The following is a 23,390-nucleotide window of genomic DNA, read 5'->3' as shown; positions in this document are numbered from 1 at the left end:
TAGTGCCTTAAACTTAAAGGCAATTACAAAGGTATGAAGACAGAGTTGGCTACAGTGGACTGGGAAAATAGGTTAAAAGGTAACACGGTAGATAAGCAGTGGCAGACATTTAAGGAGATATTTCATAACTCTCAACAAAGATATATACCATTGAGAAAGAAAAGTTCTACAAGAAGGATGCATTATCCATGGCTAACTAAGGAAGTTGAGGATGGTTTCAAATTGAAAGAAAAGGCATGCTGCGCTGTTGAGCTTAGTGGTAGGCCAGAAGATTGGGGAAATTTTCGAAACCAGCAAAGGAGACAAAAAAAAAGAGGGAGAAACTAGAATATTGAGAGTAAACTAGCACAAAATATAAAAACAGACAATAAGAGCTTCTACAAGTATATAAAAAGGAGAGTAGCTAAAGTAAGTGTTGGTCCCTTAGAGGATGAGACTGGAAATTAGTAATGGGAAACGAAGTAGCACAGACTTTTAACAAGTATTTTGTATGTCTTCAGTGATGAAGACAAAAAAAAATCCCGAATAGTAGTAAATCGAGGGGCAAAAGGGAGGGAGGAACTTAAAACAATCACTATCACCAGAGAAAGAGTACTAGGAAACTAATAGGACTAAAGGCTGCCAAATCCTCTGGACCTGATGGCCTGCATCCTAGGGTCTGAAAAGAAGTGGATGCATTGGTTGTAATCTTCCACAATTTCCTAGATTCTGGTAAGGTCCCAGCAGATTGGAAAACTGCAAAAGTAACATCTCTATTCAATAAAAAAAGGCAGACAGAAGGAAGAAAACTATAGGCCAGTTAGCCTAACGTCTGTCATTGGGAAAATGCTGGAATCCATTATTAGGGGAGTAGTAGCAAGACATTTTAGAAAATCTTGTTTCACAAATTTATCAGTTCCTTGAGGATTAGCAAGCAGGGTGAATAAAGGAAAACCAGTAGATGTAGTGTACTTGTATTTCCAAAAAGCATTTGATAAGGTGCTTAATACGGCACAAAATAAGAGCTCCTGGTGGTAATATATTAGCATGGATAAAGGATTGGCTAACTAACAGGAAACAGTCTGGATAAATGGGTCATTTTCTGGTTGGCAAACTGTTAACTAGTGGGGTGTCACAGGGATCTGTGCTGGAGCCTCAACTATTTACGATCCATATTAATGACTTGGATGAAGGGACCGAGTATTATAGCCAAATTTCCGAATGATAGAAAGATAGGCAGGAAAGCAAGTTGTGAGGAGGACATGGTGTCTGCAAAGATATGTAGATAGGTTAAGTGAGTGGGTAAAAATTTTTGCAGATGGAGTATAATGTGGGGAAATGTGAGGTTGTCCACATTGGCAGGAAGAATAGAAAAGCAGAATGTTCTCTACAGAGCAGGAGAGTGACTGCAGAATGCTGTGGTACAGAGGCATCTGGGTGTCTTCATACATGAATCAGAAAATGTTAGCATGCAAGTATAGCAAGTAATTAGGAAGGCAAATGGATGTTGGCCTTTATTGCAAGAGGGAGAGAGTATAAAAGTAGGGAAGTCTTGCTACAACTCTAGGGCATTGGTGAGACCACACCTAGAGTATTGCATACAGTTTTGGTTGTCTTATTTAAGAAGGGATATAATTGCATTGGAGGCAGTTCAGAGAAGGTTCACTAGGTTAATTCCTGAGATGAAGGGGTTGTCTGAAGAGGAAAGATTGAGCAGGTTGGGCCTATACTAATTGGAGTTTAGAAGAGTGAGAGGTGACCTTATTAAAACATATAAGATTCAGAGGGGACTTGACAGGGTAGATGCTGAGAGGATGTTTCCTCTTGTGGGGCACAGTTTCAAAATAAAGGGTCTCCCATTTAAGACAGACATGAGGAGGATTTTTTTCTGAGGACCATTAATCTTTGAAATTCTCTACCCCAGAGAGCAGTGGAGGCTGGGTCATTGAATATATTCAAAGCTGACTTAGACAAATTTTTGATCTACAAGGGAGTCCAGGGCAGGCAGAAAGTGAAGTTAAGGCCATAATCAGATCAGCCATAATCTTATTGAGTGACGGTGCAGGCTTGAGTGGCCACATGGCCTGCTCCTATTTCTTATGTACACCAGAAAGGAAGAGATTCTTTCGCTTTAACAGTAAACTTTGAAAAAGGCTAAAATTTGTAAAGTGGGGAGGCATGTGTACTGATGTGTTTATTACTGAGTTTTTCTTCTTATGAAGATGGTTTGCTAATTTAACTAGTATAAGCTGTGGCTCATTGGTAGCACTCTTGTCTCCTGAGTCACAAGGTCTGGGTTCAAGTTCCACACCAGGGCTTCAGCACAAAAATCAAGGCTGATGTTCCAGTGCAATATTGAGGGAGGGCTGCATTATTGGAGTTACCATCTTTCAGATGAGACTTTAAACCAAGGTCCCATCTGCTTGCTCGGGTGGATGCAAAGATCCCAGGGCACTATTTCGAAGAAGAGTATGGGAGTTATCCCCAGTGTCCTGGCCAAAATTTATCCCTCATCAACATCACAGTATACAATTATCTGTTCATTATTGCATTGCTTTGCTGTGCACTTACTGGTACCTCGTCCAGGCTTTTCCGATCGCAATGTTCTTTTTACACCTGAAAGCTTCATTGCACAGGGTAATCTGGTGGCCACAACAATCGCACCAAGTATGCACAGAATACCGAACGAAGCAATGCCCCTCTCCCTTCTCCTCCGGGACTCTGGGATCTTCAGCTTGGTGGAAGATGGTCCGAACATCTCGGGGTTGACTCCATCACGGAACAGCTCCTCGGCCACAGCTTCAAAGCGCCTGCGGGCGGTGTCCGGCTCGAAGCGCATCTGCAGCGCAATGTCGGCGAATTCCTGCTGGTACTGGCGCTCGAAGCTGTCGCCCACCTCCCGGAGGACGCGGTGAGCTTTCTCGGCGGTGATGGTGGGAGGTGATGAAATTTTTTATTACCTGCCCCCTTCCCCCCCGCCCCCTCCCCACTCCCCCTTCCCAGCTCCCCCTTGCACCCCCATCCCCTGCACCCCTTCCCCTACCCCCCTTCCCTCCACCTCCCCTCGCACCCCCTTCCCTCCACCTCCCCTCGCACCCCCTTCCCTCCACCCCTCCCCCCTGCACCCCCGGCGCCATGGGTTGCCTTTGTCGGTGGGAGAGGTCATCACATCTCACTGGACAGCTACTGCCCGCCTCAAACCAGGCAGCCCCCAGTCAGTAAGGTTCTATCCCACCTGCTTCACTGGGTGCTTGGAGCTCGGGGTCATTGCCCGACAAGTGGACTGTAACACTGCACCAAACAGCACAACAAAAAAGGAAAGAAGCCCTTCGTTTTGCAAGCTGGAACGTCAGAACTATGTGTCCTGGCCTGTCTGAAGACCTTACACAAATCAACGATTCTCGGAAGACCACCATCATTAACAACGAGCTCAGTAGACTCAATGTGGACATTGCAGCACTTCAGGAGACATGCCTCCCTGCGAGTGCATCTCTAAGAGAGCAAGACTATACCTTCTTCTGGCAGGGTAGGGATCCTGAAGAACGAAGACAGCACGGAGTGGGCTTCGCCATCAGAAACTTTGTGCTCAGCATGATAGAGCCACCTTCAAATGGCTCGGAATGCATACTGTCCATCCGACTGCTCACCACCTCTTCCAGTACACCTACTCAGCATCTATGTTCCAACACTCTGCTCCCCACCTGAAGCTAAAGACCAGTTCGACAAGGAGCTCCATAATATCATTAGTAGCATCCCCAATCCCGAACATCTGTTTCTGTTGGGGGACTTTAAAGCCAGTGTTAGGGCCGACCATGACTCATGGCCCTCCTGCCTTGGGCGCTATGACATTGAACAAAGAAAATTACAGCACAGGAACAAGCCCTTCGGCCCTCCAAGCCTGCGCCGATCCAGATCCTCTATCTAAACTTAACGCCTATTTTCTAAGGGTCTGTATCTCTTTACTTCCTGCCCATTCATGTATCTGTCTAGATACATCTTAAAAGACGCTATCGTGCCCGCGTCTACCACCTCCGCTGGCAACGCGTTCCAGGCACCCACCACCCTTTGTGTAAAGAACTTTCCACGCAACCACTCTAGGGAAAAAGCTTCTTGCTATCCACCCTGTCTATACCTCTCATGATTTTGTACACCTCAATCAGGTCCCCCCTCAACCTCCGTCTTTCTAATGAAAATAATCCTAATCTACTCAACCTCTCTTCATAGTTAGCGCCCTCCATACCAGGCAACATCCTGGTGAACCTCCTCTGCACCCTCTCCAAAGCATCCACATCCTTTTGGTAATGTGGCGACCAGAACTGCACGCAGTATTCCAAATGTGGCCGAACCAAAGTCCTATACAACTGTAACATGACCTGCCAACTCTTGTACTCAATACCCCGTCCGATGAAGGAAAGCATGCCGTATGCCTTCTTGACCACTCTATTGACCTGCGTTGCCACCTTCAGGGAACAATGGACCTGAACACCCAAATCTCTCTGTACATCAATTTTCCCCAGGACTTTTCCATTTACTGTATAGTTCACTCTTGAATTGGATCTTCCAAAATGCATCACTTCGCATTTTCCCTGATTGAACGCCATCTGCCATTTCTCTGCCCAACTCTCCAATCTATCTATATTCTGCTGTATTCTCTGACAGTCCCCTTCACTATCTGCTACTCCACCAATCTTAGTGTCGACTGCAAACTTGCTAATCAGACCACCTATACTTTCCTCCAAGGAAGGATGAATGAGAATGGAAGGATGAATGAGAATGGACAGAGACTGCTTGAGTTGTGTACCTATCATAACCTCTGCATCACCAACTCGTTCTTTCATACTAAACCCTGTCACCAGGTTTCTTGGAGGCACCCAAGATCACGTCGTTGGCACCAGCTGGACTTCATCGTCACAAGGCGAGTCTCTTTAAACAGCGTTCAAATCACGCGCAGCTTCCACAGTGCGGACTGCGACACTGACCACTCCCTGGTGTGCAGCAAGGTTAGACTCAAACCAAAGAAGCTGCATCACTCCAAGCAGAAGGGCTGACCGTGCATCAACACTAGCAGAATTTCTTATCCACAGCTGTTACATGAGTTTCTAAATTCACTTGAAAAAGCCCTTCAAAACACTCCTACAGGGGGTGCAGAGACCAAGCGGGCCCACATCAGAGACAGCATCTATGACTCAGCAATGACCACCTATGGCAAACATGTGAAGCAGAATGCAGACTGGTTTCATTCTCACTTTGAAGAGCTGGAACCTGTCATAGCCGCTAAGCGCATTGCACTGTTGAACTACAAGAAAGCCCCCAGCGAGTTAACATCCATAGCACTTAAAGGAGCCAGAAGCGCTACACAAAGAACAGCCAGGCGCTGCGCAAATGACTACTGGCAACACCTATGCAGCCATATTCAGCTGCGTTCGACACCGGAAACATCAGAGGAATGTATGATGGCATTACGAGAGCTTTTGGGCCAACCATCAAGAAGATCGCCCCCCTCAAATCTAAATCAGGGGACCCAATCACTGACCAACGCAAGCAAATGGACCGCTGGGTGGAGCACTACCTAGAACTGTACTCCAGGGAAAATGTCACTGAGACCACCCTCAATGCAGCCCAGTCTCTGCCAGTCATGGCTGAGCTGGACGTACAGCCAACAAAATCAGAACTCAGTGATGCCATTGATTCTCTAGCCAGCAGAAAAGCCCCTGGGAAGGATGGCATTACCCCTGAAATAATCAAGAGTGCCAAGCCTGCTATACTTTCAGCACTCTACGAACTGCTTTGCCTGTGCTGGGACGAGGGAGCAGTACCACAGGACATGCGCGATGCCAATATCATCACCCTCTATAAGAACAAGGGTGACCGCGGTGACTGCAACAACTACTGTGGAATCTCCCTGCTCAGCATAGTGGGGAAAGTCTTCGCTCAAGTCGCTTTAAACAGGCTCCAGAAGCTGGCTGAGTGTGTCTACCCTGAGGCACAGTGTGGCTTTCGAGTAGAGAGATCCACCATTGACATGCTGTTCTCCCTTCGCCAGCTACAGGTGAAATACCGCGAACAGATGCCCCTCTACGTTGCTTTTGGATGTCAACCAAAGCTACTAAGTATCATCACCTCATTCCATGACAATATGAAAGTCACAATTCAGCATAGCGGCGCCTCATCAGACCCCTTTCCTATCCTGAGTGGCGTGAAACAGGGCTGTGTTCTCGCACCTACACTGTTTGGGATCTTCTCCCTGCTGCTCTCACATGCATTCAAGTCTTCAGAAGAAGGAATTTTCCTCCACACAAGATCAGGGGGCAGGTTGTTCAACCTTGCCTGTCTAAGAGCGAACACCAAAGTACGGAAAGTCCTCATCAGGGAACTCCTCTTTGCTGACGCTGCATTAACATCTCACACTGAAGAGTGTCTGCAGAGACTCATCGACAGGATTGCGGCTGCCTGCAACGGATTTGGCCTAACCATCAGCTTCGAAAACGAACATCGTGGGACACAGGACGTCAGAAATGCTCCATCCATCAATATCGGCGACCACGCTCTGGAAGCGGTTCAAGAGTTCACCTACCTAGGCTCAACTATCACCAGTAACCTGTCTCTCAATGCAGAAATCAACAAGTGCATGGGAAAGGCTTCCACTGCTATGTCGAGACTGGCCAAGAGAGTGTGGGAAAATGGCGCACTGACACGCAACACAAAAGTCCGAGTGTATCAAGCCTGTGTCCTCAGTATCTTGCTCTACGGCAGCGAGGCCTGGACAACGTATATCAGCCAAGAGCAACATTCCATCTTCGCTGCCTCTGGAGAATCCTTGGCATCAGGTGGCAGGACCGTATCTCCAACACAGAAGTCCTCGAGGCGGCCAATATTCCCAGCATATGCACCCTACTGAGCCAGCGATGCTGGAGATGGCTTGGCCATGTGAGCCGCATGGAAGATGTCAGGATCCCCAAGGACACATTGTACAGTGTGCCCATCACTGGTATCAGACCCACCGGCCGTCCATGTCTCTGCTTTAAAGACTTCTGCAAACGCGACATGAAGTCCTGTGGCATTGATCACAAGTCGTAGGAGTCAGTTGCCAGTGATCACCAGAGCTGGCGGACAGTCATAAAGGCGGGGCTAAAGTGTGGCGAGTCGAAGAGACTTAGCAGTTGGCAGGAAAAAAAGACAGAAGCGCAAGGGGAGAGCCAACTGTGTAACAATCCCGACAACCAATTTTATCTGCAGCACCTGTGGAAGAGTCTGTCACTCTAGAATTGGCCTTGATAGCCGCTCCAGGCGCTGCTTCACAAACCACTGTCCACCTCTCGGTTGTTTACCCATTGTCTTTCGAGACAAGGAGGCCAAAGAAGACAGGCTGTTTCCTGCAGTACAGTGGTTACTACACTTCAGAAAGTACTTCATTGGCTATAAAGTGCTTTGAGATATATGGTGGTCATGAAAAGTGCTATATAAATGCATGTCTGTTTCATACATGCAGAAAATGCTCCATAACTCAGAGGAAAAGGGCTTCCAAACATTGAAGTTTTTAAAGTTGAATATCTCAATTAAGTATATTACATGTCAGTGTGCCCCTCCTGGCAACTACATTTTGCACACATGCCATATAATTACATGAAGTTTATCTTCTTACTGATGCTTTGCATGATGACAGTATATTCATAACAGTGGGCTTAAAGCTTAGTATGTCAACTATCTCGGTTAGTTATCGTGCTAGAGATTGTGCGTTCAAGTCCCACCCCAGGATTAGAGCATGAACCCTGAATTGGCATTCCAGTGCAGATCTGAGGCAGTGCTATATTTTCGAAGATGTCCTTCAATTGAGATGTTCCATTAAGGTCGTGTTGGCTATTGCAGTAGTTTAGGTGGGCATGAAAGATCCTTTGGCACTAGTCAAAAAGGGAATGGAATTCTCCTAGTACCCTGGCTAACCTTTTCCCCTCAATCAATCCAACCAATTGATCATTTCTGTTAATGTGATCTTACCTGTACTTACCTGTGCACGCAATGACAACAGTGTTCATTTACATAAAGCACTGTACTTCACAGTATTTAATATGAAGGGAGCATAATAAAATATGATTTTTTTGTTTTAGCTACAATTGGAGCTAGCTTGGCATTCACGAAGCTATCAGAGCCTCTAAATTGACTTGAGATTATCCTTCACCTGTGGCCATTTATAAGTTTCTGTAACCTTGTTGCATTCCTATTTTGGTTCAGAAATGTCGTTCATTTTGAAATTTAGGTATTCTGAAGAAATAAATTACTTAATTTTCCAATACGATTTTGTTTTTTCTTTTGTGTACAGATTTGTCGTAGGCTAAATGGTGTTCGATTTACAAGCTGTAAAAGTGCCAAGGACCGAACGGCTATGTCGATCACACTGGAACAGTGCCTGATCCTGCAGCATGAGCACGGCATGGCTCCTCAGGTCTTCACACAGGCCTTGGATTGCATGAGGAGGTAAGCTTTCATTTTTTGGCAAGCCATTCAAAACTGCACACATTGACTGTGGAAAGATGCAAACTGCAGAAAAGTAACTATTCAGTAACGCAACTATTTGTAAATCAGAATGCAGTGAACTGCACAGGGGAACAGGATACAGCAAAATATTTCCAATTATATTAATCACGGTACGATCACCTTGTCTTAATATTGGGGCAGTAAAAGCATATCTCGAGGAAGTTTATGTAATAGACTGTGCATAGTTTAGAAAGGTGAGGGGGTGACTCCCCAACATTTTCTGCTTTGGAAACCTTTGCCGCTCACCTGCCCCTTCCATCTAGAGCCTAACTGTCCCTCATTGCCGATTTACCACTTTCCACATATTAAAGCGGTGCCCTTGGCTATAGACCTGCTCAGGTCACGCAACAAAAAACGACCCGAACCTGACAGAACCACATCAGACCCGAGCCCGACCGGCCCGGGTCCCTCCATTTTTTTCCCGTGCCCAATCCGAGCCCGACCCGACCACCAGAAATGTTCCCTTTACCTACCTTGCGACTCCCAATCTGCAGGAAGCTGCAGCATGAGCGTGATGATGTCATAGAGACGGTCACTCGCTCACTGCGCAGACTCAGAGTTACCCTCTTTGACGTCCCGGACTCCCAGCTCAGGTAGGTTTTTTACTTTTAACACTTCTTGCTGTGTGTGTCCGGCCCGACCCTGAAAGCCGGACCCGGAAGAGCGACTCGACCTGACCCGAACCCGATACATGTCGGTGGGTCCCGTCGGGTTCGGGTCGGGTAGCAGGCCTTTACCTTTGGCTATGCACGAATTTGCCAAGGCTGTTTGTGTCTCCCCTCCCCATCCTCTAATTGCCTTGTCAGGTCCTGCCCCACCCTCAACAAAACTTATTTCCTCCTGCAAACACTGCCTGCTTCAGGACCTGTTGGGATGTGACTATCTACCTCACCTTGGTGAACATTTCTCGCTCCTCTTCCTAACCATCTCCTACAATCCCTTCCCCTATTCTTCCCCTGCCACCTAGGCTAGATTTTAAAAAGATGAGGACCATACCATACGACCATATGAATTGGGAGCAGAAGTAGGCCATTCAGCTTAATAATTAATAAGATCATGGCTGACCTGTTTCTGTCTCGAATGCCACACTCCCATCTACCCCCAATAATCTTTGATTCCCTTGCCTAACAAGAATCTATCTATCTCCGCCTTAAAAATATTCAATGACGCTGCCTCCACCACCACATGAGGCAGAGAATTCCAAAGTCGCACAACCCTCAGAGAAAGAATTTCTCCTCATCTCTGTCCTAAAAGGGCGACCCCTAATTTTCAAACAGTGCCCCCTAGTACAGGACTCACCCACAAGAGAAAACATCCTTTCCACATTCACCTTGTCAAGACCGTTCAGAATCTTGTATACTTCAATCAAGTGGCCCCTCACTCTTTTAAACTCCAGTGCAGGCAAGCCCAGTCTGTCCAACCTTTCCTCATCAGACAACCCGTTCATTCCAAGTATCAATCTAGTAATCCTCCTCTGAACCACCTCCAACGCATTCACATCCTTCCTTAAATAAGGAGACCAAAACTGCACACAATATTCAAGATGTGGTCTTACCAATGCCCCGTATAACTGAAGCATAACATACTTGCTTTTATTTTCAATTCCTCTCGTAGTAAAGGATAGCATTCCATTAGCCTTCTTTATTCTTTGCTGTACCTGCATGCTAACCTTTTGTGACTCATGCACTAGAACACCTAGATCCCTCTGCACCTCAGAGTTCTGCAGTCGTTCCCCGTTTAAGAAATACTCTGCTTTTTTTATTCTGCCTGGAGTGAGCTAGCTATAAGAACGCAGATCAGCAATGGGATATTTTTTCCCAAAGGAGTTTTTTTTATTATTCATTTCATGGGAGGTGGGCGTTGCTGGCAAGGCCAGCATTTGTTGCCCATCCCTAATTGCCCTTGATAAGGTGGTGGTGAGCTGCCTTCTGGAACTGTGGAAGTCCATCTGGCGTGGGCATACCCACAGTGCTGTTAGGAAGGAAGTTCCAGGATTTTGATCCAGCGACAGTGAAGGAACGGCGATTTAGTTCCAAGTCAGGATGGTGGGTGGCTTGGAGGGAAACTTGCAGTTGATGATGTTCCCATGCATCAGCTGTCCTTGTCCTTTTAGGTGGGAGAGGTCGTGGGTTTGGAAGGTGTTGTTGAAGGAGGCGTGGTGAGTTGCTGCAGTGCATCTTGTATATGGTACACACTGTGCATCGGTGGTGGAGGGAGTGAATGTTTAAAGTGGTGGATGGGGTGCTGATCAAGCGGGTTGCTTTGTTCTGAATGTTGTTAAGCTTCCTGAGTGGTGTTTTTTGCACTCATCCAGGCAAGTGGAGAATATTCCATCATACTCATAATTTGTGCCTTGTAGGTGGTGAACAGACTTTGGGGGTCAGGAAGTGGGTTACTCGCTGCAGAATTCCAAGCCTCTGACCTGCTTTTGTAGCCACAGTATTTGTATTTGCTCCAGTTCAGTTTCTGGTCAATGGTAACTCCCAGGATGTTGTTAGTGGGGGATTCAGCGATGGGTAATTCCTTTGAATGTCAAGGCAGATGGTTAGATTCTTTCTTGTTGGAGATGGTCATTGCCCAGAATTTGTGTGGTGCGAATGTTACCTGCCACTTGCCAGCCAAAGCCTAACTATTGTCTTGCTGCATATGGACACGGACTGCTTCAGTATCTGAGGAGTTATGAATGGTACAGAACATCGTACAGTTATCAGTGAACATCCCCACTTCTGACCTTATGGAGGGCAGGTCACTGATGAAGCAGCTGAAAATGGTTGGGCTTAAGACACTACTCTGAGGCACTCCTGCAGCAGTGTCCTGGGGCTGAGATGGTTGGCCTCCAACAACCACAACCATCTTCCTTTGTGCTAGGTATGACTCCAACCAGTGGAGAGTTTTCCCCCTTGATTCCCATTGACTTCAATTTGGCTAGGGCTGCTTGATGTCACACGGTCAAATGCTGTCTTGATATCAAGGGCAACCACTCTCACCTCAGCTCTTGAGTTCAGCTCTTTTGTCCATGTTTGCACCAAGACTGCAATGAGTTCAGGAGCCGAGCGGCCCTGGCAGAACTTAAACTGAGCAGCTTTGAGCAGATTATTGCAGTTTAAGTGGCGCTTGATAGCATGGTGGATGACACCTTCCATCACTTTGCTGATGATCGAGAGTAGACTGATGGGGCAGTAATTGGCCGGGTTGGATTTGTCCTGCTTTTTGTGGACAGGACATGCCTGAGCAATTTTCCACATTGCCAGTGTTGTAGCTGTACTGGAACAGCTTGGCTAGGGGCACAGCAAGTTCTGCAGCACAAATCTTCAGTACTACAGCCGGGATGTTGTCATAGCCTTTGCAGTTTCCAGTGCCTTCAGCCATTTCTTGATATCATGTGGAGTGAATTGAATTGGCTGAAGGCTGGAATCTGTGATTCTGGGGATCTCAGGAGGAGGCTGAGATGGATCATCTACTTGGCACTTCTGGCTGAAGATGGTCGCAAATATTTCAGCCTTTTCTTTTACACCGATGTGCTGGGCTCCTCCATCATTGAGGAAGGGCATATTCGTGGAGCCGTCTCCTCCTCCAGTTAGTTCTTTAATTGTCCACCACCATTCATGACTGGATGAGGCAGGACTGCAGAGCTTTGATCTGATCCGTTGGTTAGCTCTGTCTATTGCATGCTGTTTTCACTGTTTAGGGAATCAAGTATTCCTGTGTTGTAGTTTCACCAGGTTGACACTCATTTTCATGTATGCCTGGTGCTGCTCCTGCCATGCTCTCTTGCATTCTTTTTGACCCAGGGTTGATCCCTCGGCTTGATGGTAATGGTAGAGTGAGGGATATTCTGGGTCATGAGGTTACCCATTGTGGTTGAATACAGTTCTGTATGGATCCCCAGTTTTGAGCTGTCAGATCTGTTCTGAATCTCTCCCATTTAGTATGGTGGTAGTGCCACACAACACAATGGAAGGAATCCTCAGTGTCATAGAGTTATACAGCATGAGAAACAGGCCCTTCGGCCATCGTGTCTCTGCCAACCATCAAGCACCTAATTATTCTAATCCCATTTTCCAGCATTTGGCCCATAGCCTTGTATGCTATGGCGTTTCAAGTGCTCATCGAAATACTTCTTAAATGTTGTGAGGGTTCCTGCCTCTACCACCTCTTCAGGCAGTGCGTTTCCGATTCCAACCACCCTCTGAGTGAATTTTTTTCCCTCAAATCCCCCCTAAACCTCCTGCCCCTGACCTTAGATCCATGCTCTGGTTATTGCCCCCTCTGCTAAGGGAAAAAGTTTCTTCCTATCTAACTTATCAATGCCCCTCATAATTTTGTATACCTCAATCATGTGTACCCCCCCCCCCCCCCCCCACCCCCAGCCTTCTCTGCTCTAAGGAAAACAACCCTAGCCTTTCAATCTCTCTTCATAGCTGAATTGCTCCAGCCCAGGCAACATCCTGGTGAATCTCCTCTGCACCGTCTCCAGTGTAATCACTTCCTTCCTGTAGTGTGGTGCCCAGAACTGTACACAGTACTCCAGCTGTGGCCTAACTAGCGTTTTATACAGCTCCGTCTTAACCTCCCTGCTCTTATATTCAATGCCTCAGCTAATAAAGGGAAGTATCCCATATGCCTCCCTAACCACCTTATCTACCTGTGCTGCTGCCTTCAGTGATCTATGGACAAGTACACCAAGGTCCCTCTGACCCTCTGTACTACCTAGGGCCCTACCATCCATTGTATATTCCCTTGCCTTGTTAGTACTCCCAAAATTCATCACCTCACACTTCTCCAGATTAAATTCCATTTGCCACTGCTCCGTCCATCTTACCAGCCATCGAAATCATCCTGTAATTTAAGGCTTTCCTCCTCACTATTAAGACACCACCAATTTTCGTGTCATCTGCGAACTTACTGATCATACCTCCTATATTCATGTCGAAATCATTAATGTACAGTACAAACAGTAAGGGTCCCAGCACCGATCCCTGTGGTAGGCCACTGGTCACAGGCTTCCACTTGCAAAAACAACCCTCAACCATCACCCTCTGCGTGAAGACAGGACTTCGTTTTCACGAGGACTTTGCAGTGGTCACTCCTACCAATACTGTCATGGACTGATTCATCTGCAACAGGTAGATTGGTGAGGAAAAGGTCTGGTAGGTTTTTCCCTCTCCTCACCACCTGCCACAGGCCCAGTCTGGCAGATATGTCTTTCAGTACTGGGCCAGCTCGATCAGTAGTGGTGCTACCGAGCCATTCTTGGTGATGGACATTGAAGTCCCCTACTCTGAGTACATTCTGTGCCCCTGCTACCCTCAGTGCTTCTTCCAAGAGGCGTTCAACATGGAGGAGTACTGATTCGTTAGCTGAGCGGGGGTGGGGGGGGAGTGCAGTAGGTGGTAATCAGGAGGTTTTCTTGCCCGTGTTGACCTGATGCCATGGGACTTAATGGGGTCTGGAGTCAATGTTGAGGAATCCCAAAGCAACTCCCTCCTGACTGTATACCACTGTACCGCCACCTCTGCTGAGTCTGTTTTGCAGTTGGATGTAAGGAATGTTTCCGTGAGTATGACTATGTCAGGCTGTTGCTCGACTAGTCTGCGGAACAGCTCTCCCAATTTTGGCACAATCCCTCAGATGTTATTAAGGAGGATTTTGCAGGGTCGACTGGGCTGGGTTTACTGTTGTCATTTCTGGTGCCTAGGTCGATGCCGGGTGTTCCTTCCGGTTTTATTCCTTTTCAACTTTTGTGTAGCAGTTTTGTACAACTGAAGGGCTTGCTAGGCCGTTTCAGAGGGCAGTTAAGAGCAAACCACAATGTTGTGGGTCTGGAGTCACATGTAGGCCAGACCAGGTAAGGACGGCAGATTTCCTTCCCTAAAGGACATTAGTGAGCCAGATGGGTTTTTACAACAACCGATGGTAGTTTCATGTTCACCATTACTGAGACTAGCTTTCAATTCCAGATTTTTATTAACTAATTGAATTTATTAATTGAGTTTAAATTCCACCAGCTGCTGTGATGGGATTTGAACTGATATCCCCAGAGTATTATTATAAAAGCAAAATACTGCAGATGCTGGATATCTGAAACAAAAACAAAAAGTGCTGGAAATACTCAGCAGATCTGGCAGCATCTGTGGAGAGAGAAGTAAAGTTAATGTTTTAGGTCTGTGACCTTTCATCAGAATGTTCTGATGACCTGAAACATTAACTTTGCTTCTCGCTCCACAGATGCAGCCAGAGCTGCCGAGTTTTTCCAGCATTTTTTGTTTTTGTCCCCAGAATATTAGCCTGGGTCTCTTGATTACTAGTCCAGTGACATTACCATTATGCCACTATCTCCAAATGTAGATTGCAAATTTGCAGAAGAAATATATATCTTTTTTTTTAAAAAAACTATTTTGAGTTTCAGAATGCTGTGGATAAAAAGGCTAGTACTAAACTAAAATTGAAAGAGTGTTTTTTGAAAAATAAAATCTGATTTTTTTGGGGCTGGTGTTGGGAGCACTCGATACAAAGAGTGGTGGAATTCTGGAAAGTTGTTCCTCAAACACTGTTGAGGCTAGATCAATTGAATTTGAAACAGATTTCTGTTGTATTAGTGTTAAGGGATATGGAGCAATGGTGGATAAATCGAGTTAAGATACAGATCAGTTATGATCAAATTGAATGGTGAAACAGGGTCCAAGGGGCTGAATGGCCTACTATTCCTATGTTTCTACAATAATGAAGAGCCTTCACTTCAGGTCTCTTTACCCTCTGGCTGCTACAGTGATGCAGCTGGCAGGGCTAAACCATCTATGTCCTGGAGCAGGTCCAGTCATTTCAATCATCACTGCAACTTCCCACCAACTCAGGAGCTGATTCACTCCTGCCCTGTCTCGATGTATGCTACTGGCAAAATATGTGGGTATACCCAGGTAGCTAATGTGTGGCATCTATAGTGCATTGGGGAGCTTTCTTCAGCCAGCACTGAAGAATAGTCTGAAATTGCTACATTTTTATTTGTTCCTCTGCAAATCAGTTAAAACTGTGACCCCATTTTGCTCAATTAGGTTGTCTTTTAAGGTGGTAAAAGCAGTAGCTTTAGCTCAGTGTATTAATTTGCCATGTTTGTTTGGAACAGAGCCATTAACAGTGGCAGTTCAGGAAAAACCTTTATTTCTATCCTTCAAAAGCATATAGGATTGTGTTCTGACTAAATTGCAGACCAGACCAGGGAAGTATTGTATGTGATCAGCCAACTGCCAACAAAATCTGGCAAGAAGAGAGAGTGTGATCTGTCCTTGTCTAAGAACTAAGACCTGTCATTAACTCCTAACTCGGAATATAGATCAGAAGTTAAATATGAGCTCATTCACATAAGAACTAAAAAGGTGCAGTTCTTCCCACAGCTCCCACCCATCCAACTGCAGACGACAAATTTCTCTGCCCTTCTTTACAACCTTGAGGGAAAATGAGATGCAGTTGCTCTTAAAAGTGAAATGAGCTCTTGACATTTTCTTTTGAAAGATTCTTCATGTCTCTCTCTATTTTAAACAGTAATTATTATATAAAAAGGCCATTGTTATACATTCAGAAGCAGCCAAACGAGTGCCTATAGGCCATTAAGGTAATGAGTCCTGTTGATTTGGTTTTAAGTTACATTGATTGCAAACATTCTGAAAGGCAAATTCATTTTGGTTTCAGTATACGTATAATTTTCCCTTCTGTTCATGTTCAAGTTTACTCTTTAGGTTCCGCCCCCCCCCCCCCTCCCCCCGCCCCCCCCAAAACACCTCTTGCATGTTCTGTAGAAAATGACCATGTGAACTGTAACTGGGTCTCTACATATATTTCTCTGTAACTGATTACTAGGAGATGAGAGATGTTTGAGAGTTCTGTGGATTGGCCGCATTATAGGATGGGCTCTTTGTCAGCAGATTTGTCTTGCAACTATGGTTGGAAAATAGTTTCCATGAGCAGACATACTCATGAGCCAAACTAAAAACAGAAAATGCTGGAAATATTCAGGTGTGGCAGCATCTGTGAGAGGAAGAAGCAGAGTTAATATTACAGGTCGATAACCTTTCATCAGAAGTGGTTCCTAAGAGCCAGAATCTTTGCCTTTGTGTGCACCTCTTTTTGGGTTAGTGTTAATAATTAATCGAATCAGGATGTATTGATCGCTGAGGAATGTGTGGGGTGCTAGGCATTTTACAGGAGCATTTTCAAACAAATTTAACACCTAGCTATATATGGAGAAAATTTGAGAAAAACTTCACTTGGCTGTTTACATGCCTCTTTTGCAGGAAATCAACCGAAACTGAAAGCCTTTGCTATCCCAGTAGATTTCTATTCAATTTATTATTGCTATATAATTCAGTACTAATTGCATAGTTAGTGTACCAAGAAATGTTTTGCACCACAACCAGTTTACAAGTCAATCTAAATGTAAAAAACAGAAAAGACTTTATTTTATATCATTTGATGAAATTGAACAATGTATGCTTATCCTTATAAGAAATTTGAGTGGATTAACTTTATATAAACGAAAAGGGCTGACTTAAAAAAAAAAAATGTAGGCCAATTATTCAAGTGTCTTTCTATACTAACCTGTTTTGGTGTGGAAAAACGGGGCAGGGGTTTAAAACTGCATCTCCATACTGACTTCACAATCTTATGCTGCAGATCCGAGATCAGTCGCGTGATCTTCAGGGCTAAATGAATCCACACATCTCTCCCAGTGAACAGTTTGGATATTCCCAGACATCTGGGATTGGATGGTCTGGTTGTTGTCTTGGCAGGAGTTAAAGGGTGTGGTGGAGGAGTGAAAGGAAAGAAAGTAGGGGTGATATATCAGGAGCACCAATGCATGATGGCAGAAGATAGATGTGTGTCAATTTCTACTTTTCTCCACTTGGTGCTTCCCACAGAATGACAGCTGTGTTCTCAATCTCATCTTTGATTCTGTGTGGAAACACAAATTAGAGACCCAATACCACCCACAGGATGGTGGAATCATTTGTCCTGTGCCCCGGGCCTACTGGTGGCTGACTCAAGAAAGGCCTTTGCAAAGGCTTGGCTTCATATTCTCCATTCTGCAACCACATGTTCCAGGGAAACTACTACAGGGAGAAAAATAGAGGAATCCTGTATCTTTTTTCAAAGCAGAATGTAATTAAATTACTGTAAAGACAGAAAATGCAATTTTTAAAACTGCAACTGGGAAGCATGATATTTTGCATCAGTATTTTGCATTTAAATTGAAGTAGGAGCTCCGTCTGATGGAACTCAATGGGAAATAGTTTAATAACCTAGAATTCTATACTCTGATGTAGTCTACAATGAAACTCTTCTGCAGTTTGCTCTCGTTCCCATCACTCAGTTCACAGAGCAGTGAAGTTGCTTGTTACTTGTCCATCAGAACTACATGAATGTGACTAAAATTAAGAAATTGTCTGTGAGCTTTTCTTTGTTTTTATAGAGCTCATTTATGCATCATTCATCAATTTTATTTTATGTTTTACAAATGTCAAACATGAAATCCTTTAAATAGCGCTCAAATATTGAAAACGTTTCAGCACTAATTAAGGACATGTTCTTAATTTATTGTACATCTCTTAAGAAAGGATAAGAACACAGTAAATGGCCCTACACTAACTGTGGTCGAACTCTGATTACACTCACTGAAGTTTTAAAGTTAGTTTTATTGTGTACCTTGTCTCAAAGTTTTTTTGTAGTTTTCTTATCCTTTCTGTGTTTACCTGTTATTTAATCCTGTCTCACCTAAACATTTCAGAGCTGGTTTTAACTGGTGATCTAAATTTCTCTATCTAAATGATTGCCCTTTTTCTGCTAGATAATTAAATTGTTTCAAGAAACATTCTTACCTTCATAGTTTTATATAAAGCTAAGATTTGTAATACAACTCCAACCTTACAGATTTGCTCTGTTTATGATATTGCTATTGTAAACATCATATGAATATTTTCCACATTCACTATGAAATCTTCATGGCATTCTGAAAGAAAGGGCTTACTATTATGCTAGAAATAGCAACCAACAAAATCGGTTCCCATTGTGACCTGTAGAGAAAATCCTAGATGCACTAAAACAATGGCTTAATTTTTGTGGCAACCTTATATAATTTATTTTCTATTTGAAGGTGAGAAAGGGTTAAATACGAGGATGGTTATTCACGTTCAGTTTGCTTGTACAGTTTGAAGCATGATGAGGCATGGTGGTGCAGCATGTACTTAATGCATACAGACTGAACATGAGAAACCATTGTCATTCTTTCTGAATTTTCAACTTTTCTCTTTTTTTTCTCTTTTTTCACTCTTCCTCTTTCTAATGTATTACTTTTGTCACTCTTCTTTTCATTTGCTGGTTTTGGTGCTTTTCTTTTTAATTTCTCTTGTATTTTGTATCTTTGTACTTTATTCAAAATAAACTCCCACCTCCCCCCCCCCCCCTCCCCCAACCTTTTGTATTAAATATTCTTGCCTATTCTTTTTATGCTATGTTTTCTGCATGCTTGTTTTGCTTTCTATCAACCCCCAACCCCCTCTCCTCTGCCATTTCCTACATTCTCCCTTTTCACAGCATTGGAACACGGGAGGTAGTCACACAGAAGAACTTGAGTGGCCTGGTGCCCATCCGTGATTGCAGGCTTGATCCCAGTCTCCTCTATTCCATCCCTTTACTTGCTCTTAGCCCCAATTTAATGATTGTATGCGTCTTTCTGAGCCTGGCGTATCTGCTGGCCAGATTCCGATGCCAATGAAGAGAAGCCATTCTTTTTAAAAATATTTTTTTTTAATTAACAAGCTTAGCTACTTGTTGCTCAGAAGCCACTGAATGGAAGGATGTGCAATAGAATTGTCCACCATTAAATATGCCTTACAAATGTCAAACTTTACACTGTACTTTATGTATATATTTTATCAAAGCTTAAAATAGAGGATGTATGGAAGATTCTATCTATTGTAAACATGAAAACTCTTGTAATAGAAACATATGACCAGTACCTCAGTTTCTTGAAATATACCTAAATCAAAAGGACAGCGCTACATTGTATTTTCAGGAAATTTATTTAAGCCCTTTCTACACATTCTGGTGCAGTCATAACGTTTCTGTTAGCTGTTGTGTGACTGTTCTATTGTAATGTTCTTTTTGTGTTGAGTTCTGAAACCACAGCACTTTCTTGGAAGAAACCGCATAAGTGGTAAAACCTCTTCAAAAATGCTTGTCTGTATTTAACAAAAAAAATTGTATTTAGAATTATTTTGAAATATTACAATAACCTTTTAAAATGTATGTTGGCCATTTTTGGGATAACTTGCTTCGTGACTTATGCAACTTGCTTACATACATGCTTTGCCATTAAAGATCTGTTCAGACATCTGGGCAGATATCACATGACCGTTAACTTGCTTGTGTAAATGCAAAGGCATCTATTGTACTGCATTCTGCTTCTGTATTATAGCACACCCATTTAGTCTGTATGAGTGAGTAAATCAATAACTTTTCTGTTTGGTTTAGATCTGATGCAGGGTTATGGAGGAAGAGCAGGAAAGTGGGACTAAGTGGATAGCTCTTTCAAAGAGCCAGCCCAGTGAGCCAAATGTCCACCACCTGTGCTGTGGTTATTAAACAAAGGCTCTAGTAAAGTGACTTGCACTTTATTTTTTTTTAAATCTTATATTCTCTTTAATCCTCTTCAGAAGGCAGTGTTTCATGGTTACAAAAACCTCTACGGCCTTCAAGACCTCACCCACATAACTCGTTCTTAAAGTAGACAAGAGAGCATTGATGGGTTTTTGACTATGGAGTCGTATCAGTCCTGCCTTCACGTGTCACCCATGTGACTGTATTTCTAGCAGGGGTCACTGGCTAATCAGAAACTGGGGACCTGCTGATTTTCCACTTCCTAGCTTTTAGGCACCAAAGCCATTTTTAAGCATTCCAAATGTTGCCCTGGTTGCTACTTAATTAGCACAAACTGAAGATCAACCCTGGTCTTGTGGTTTGTTTCCATACTTGCCAATACATTTACCCATTAAATATAAAGTGCAGTTATGTTCAAAATCATCAACTCCTTGCAAGAAAATTAGTACCTCTCTTCTGGCAGCTCTGACCCTATCAGAATCTCTGTGTTGGGCTGCCAGTATTTCCAGTGGCATTCACAAATCTGCAAGGTGGTAGTATTTCAATCATTTTAATCTATTTGAACTGCCAACCTGTAATTGTGAAGTGGGCATAAGTATTTGATGCGACTGAATAGAAGGCTCTAATCAGAAATGATTTTGGGTGTGTTATAATTGGATTCGAACCTGATTTAAAACTAGTTTTTTTTAAACATGGTTATACAAATTTGAATAATCTAATCCTAGTCTATGAAGCACATATTATGTAATCACCACTCACCATTCAGTTGCCTCTTTTCTTAACCAAATACTCATCTTGTCATTGTCTTAAGAGTCTTTTTTAGTATCATTTTTTTTCTTTGCTGCTATCATTCTCTGTACTTGTTTCTTCCCCAGCGAGGGATGTCGCCGAGAAAACACAATGAAGAATGTTGGATGTCGCAAGTACGCATTTAATACTCTACAATTGAAGGCTTTTCCAAAACATTACAGGCCACCAGAAGGAACATTTGGAAAAGTCGACACTTAAAATAGGGATAAAACCTTAACCAAATGTAACTCCTGTGAATGACAACTCGTTTATAGTGATAGTTGTGGGGCTTTTACAATGAAACGTATATAGTGAAGATAGCTGTCAACCAAAAAGGTAGTTTGTTGATCAGTTAAATGTTTCTTGAAGATGTAAATGTTCCACACAATCACCCAATTTGGTCTTGTACCTCTGTATATGTAGAGCATGCTCTTTGGACTAGTTTGTCAATATGTAATATAGTACATGTTAGAGTAGATTGTGGAGTTACCATTTTTTTTTAATAGTGTAAAAAAAATTAGAAGCACACAGGAAAGAGAGGTCCCTCAAATACTCCGTGAAAACAGTACACTATAGCGAGGCGGTAACCATTGGTATTGTGGAGAGTTAAGGGTAATCGGTTTCAACTGCATGTACATTTCAAGTAGCTTATTAGAGACTTGGTTTCATGTTTCACCAAGAACAGGTAGTACAGGTTTTGAAAGCGTGCTTCTTTGCTACTTTTGGGAGTGACAAAGAAACATTTGCTTGAACTTCCTTCCCAATTTACAGCCACCAATAAAGTCAAACCAAAACAACATTGTGAATGGCATTAACAGTTAGACTACCCAAGCCAATAACATTAGCTCCTGCTGTATGGAATGTACTTGCTTTCCTATTCAAAGCAGTAAAAGCACAGGCTGGTTATTTTCTTTTTGGAAATGTATGCTGTTAAGTCACAGATCTGAGTTTTGTCCTAAGGGCATTTAGTTCATACAAGAAACAACACTGTGAATCCAGAAAGAGAAAAGGACAGTTTTTTTTTCGTTTTCAGAATTTGCCCTGATGTTGCAAAATTTTGAGTCAGGGATGGAAAAAGGCCTTGCAACTCATTGAAGCTCATCTCTCTGCCCTACCCCAGCTTCCTTCACATTAGGAACATACAGACTTGCTTTAAATGTTTTGTTACCATTCCAGTTTCTGCAACCAGATCCCTTTATACATGCTGTTCAGTAATTATTTATTAGCCATAGTCATAAAGCAATTCATGTTGCTTAATATTGAGCTAATAAATCCCTTTATTTCTTGCCCTATTTTATTTGATAAGCCCTTGTATAAAAGACTTGCTTTACTTTTTTTTGCTTCAGAATGATATTGTATTCATATGACTGTGAGCTCAGCTACAATGTTATTACAACCGCTAAGAAGGGAATGCATGCTGAAGCTGTTGATACTCTTGATTAAACATACCATTTTGGTCAAACCATTTGTACTTCCATGCAATTTGGTTGATTTTTAACCAAACATGCATGGTTGCTGCACATTTTTTTGTTTCCTCACATGAAGGATGTCCTGAAGTACTTGGCTTCTTTGAAAGATGTGGGATTGTTTAAATGCTGCTGATCTGAATCATTGAAGAGTTATATAATTGTTAAAGTAGTTTGAAAAGTTACAGTTTGATCTATGGCATCCAGAATGCAGTACATATCTGCCAGGCTGCGAACATTCCAAGTGCTTCTGTGCAATTAGACAATATATAGGAGTTAAAGTTGTATGAATTTTTGCACTTAAAGGCATATATTTGCATTAAAGCCCTGCTCTTAAAAGTAACGGTTCTTGTGCGTAAAGCCCCAAATAAATGAAGTAAAATAAATTTTTATTACACTGTTAATTTTGTGAAGGGAATTTCACAAAATTTATTTCTAAGGTTTACAAAGTTTTTAACCTTTTTATGTAGAATATATTGTTTTACAAGATGCAAGAGAAAGTTGGCACTGGATGTAATTTTGCAAAAAGCACTGTGTGGAAGGATATTGTAAAACTTATTCTTTCTCTGTGTAATCTCTGCTCCAAAAGCGTTGCATTGCATATAAAGGTTCTTCCCATATTCCTTACGGAACATACAGGACATAGAATTAAGAAACCCAAACACACCACTGATGTCACTAGAAGACCACACAGTCAGAATGAAGATGTAGACAGCTCTGCAGAACAAGTTTGTTCATTTTTATTTTAGTTTGCATCTTTCTGAATAAGGCAATTTGTGCAACTTTAGAGCCTTGTTCCAATTCAAAAGCATGCATCAAAAGTTTCTACTCTTGAGTAGAAAATCGTCTGCTTGGAAAGCTGAAAGGGCCATACTTGAATATTATAATAGAAGAAAAATTAAGTTGTACTTGAACACACTCAATTATGTTGTATTATACTGATAAAGTCTGCCAATTCTGTAAATTAACAGATGT

The 23,390-nt window shown here is 43.1% G+C and overlaps 1 protein-coding gene across 22 annotated transcripts in view; it reads left to right on the top strand.

Annotated features, from left to right (window-relative positions):
- The window catches only part of LOC137371190 (inositol polyphosphate-4-phosphatase type I A), a 261,418-nt gene extending 238,523 nt beyond the window's left edge, over positions 1-22,895 (top strand). For all 22 annotated transcript variants that reach the window (XM_068033314.1, XM_068033320.1, XM_068033319.1 and 19 more), the window contains 2 exons: positions 8,297-8,451; positions 21,036-22,895. In XM_068033314.1, coding sequence (XP_067889415.1) covers positions 8,297-8,451; positions 21,036-21,168 — 288 coding nt within the window. In that variant the 3' untranslated portion in view covers positions 21,169-22,895. The remainder of the gene's footprint in view (positions 1-8,296; positions 8,452-21,035) is intronic.
- Positions 22,896-23,390: the final 495 nt, after the last annotated feature.

This window comes from Heterodontus francisci, chromosome 6, assembly GCF_036365525.1.
Source record: "Heterodontus francisci isolate sHetFra1 chromosome 6, sHetFra1.hap1, whole genome shotgun sequence".
NCBI classification, from domain to species: domain Eukaryota; kingdom Metazoa; phylum Chordata; class Chondrichthyes; order Heterodontiformes; family Heterodontidae; genus Heterodontus; species Heterodontus francisci.
This window is presented reverse-complemented; position numbering and strand designations above follow the sequence as displayed.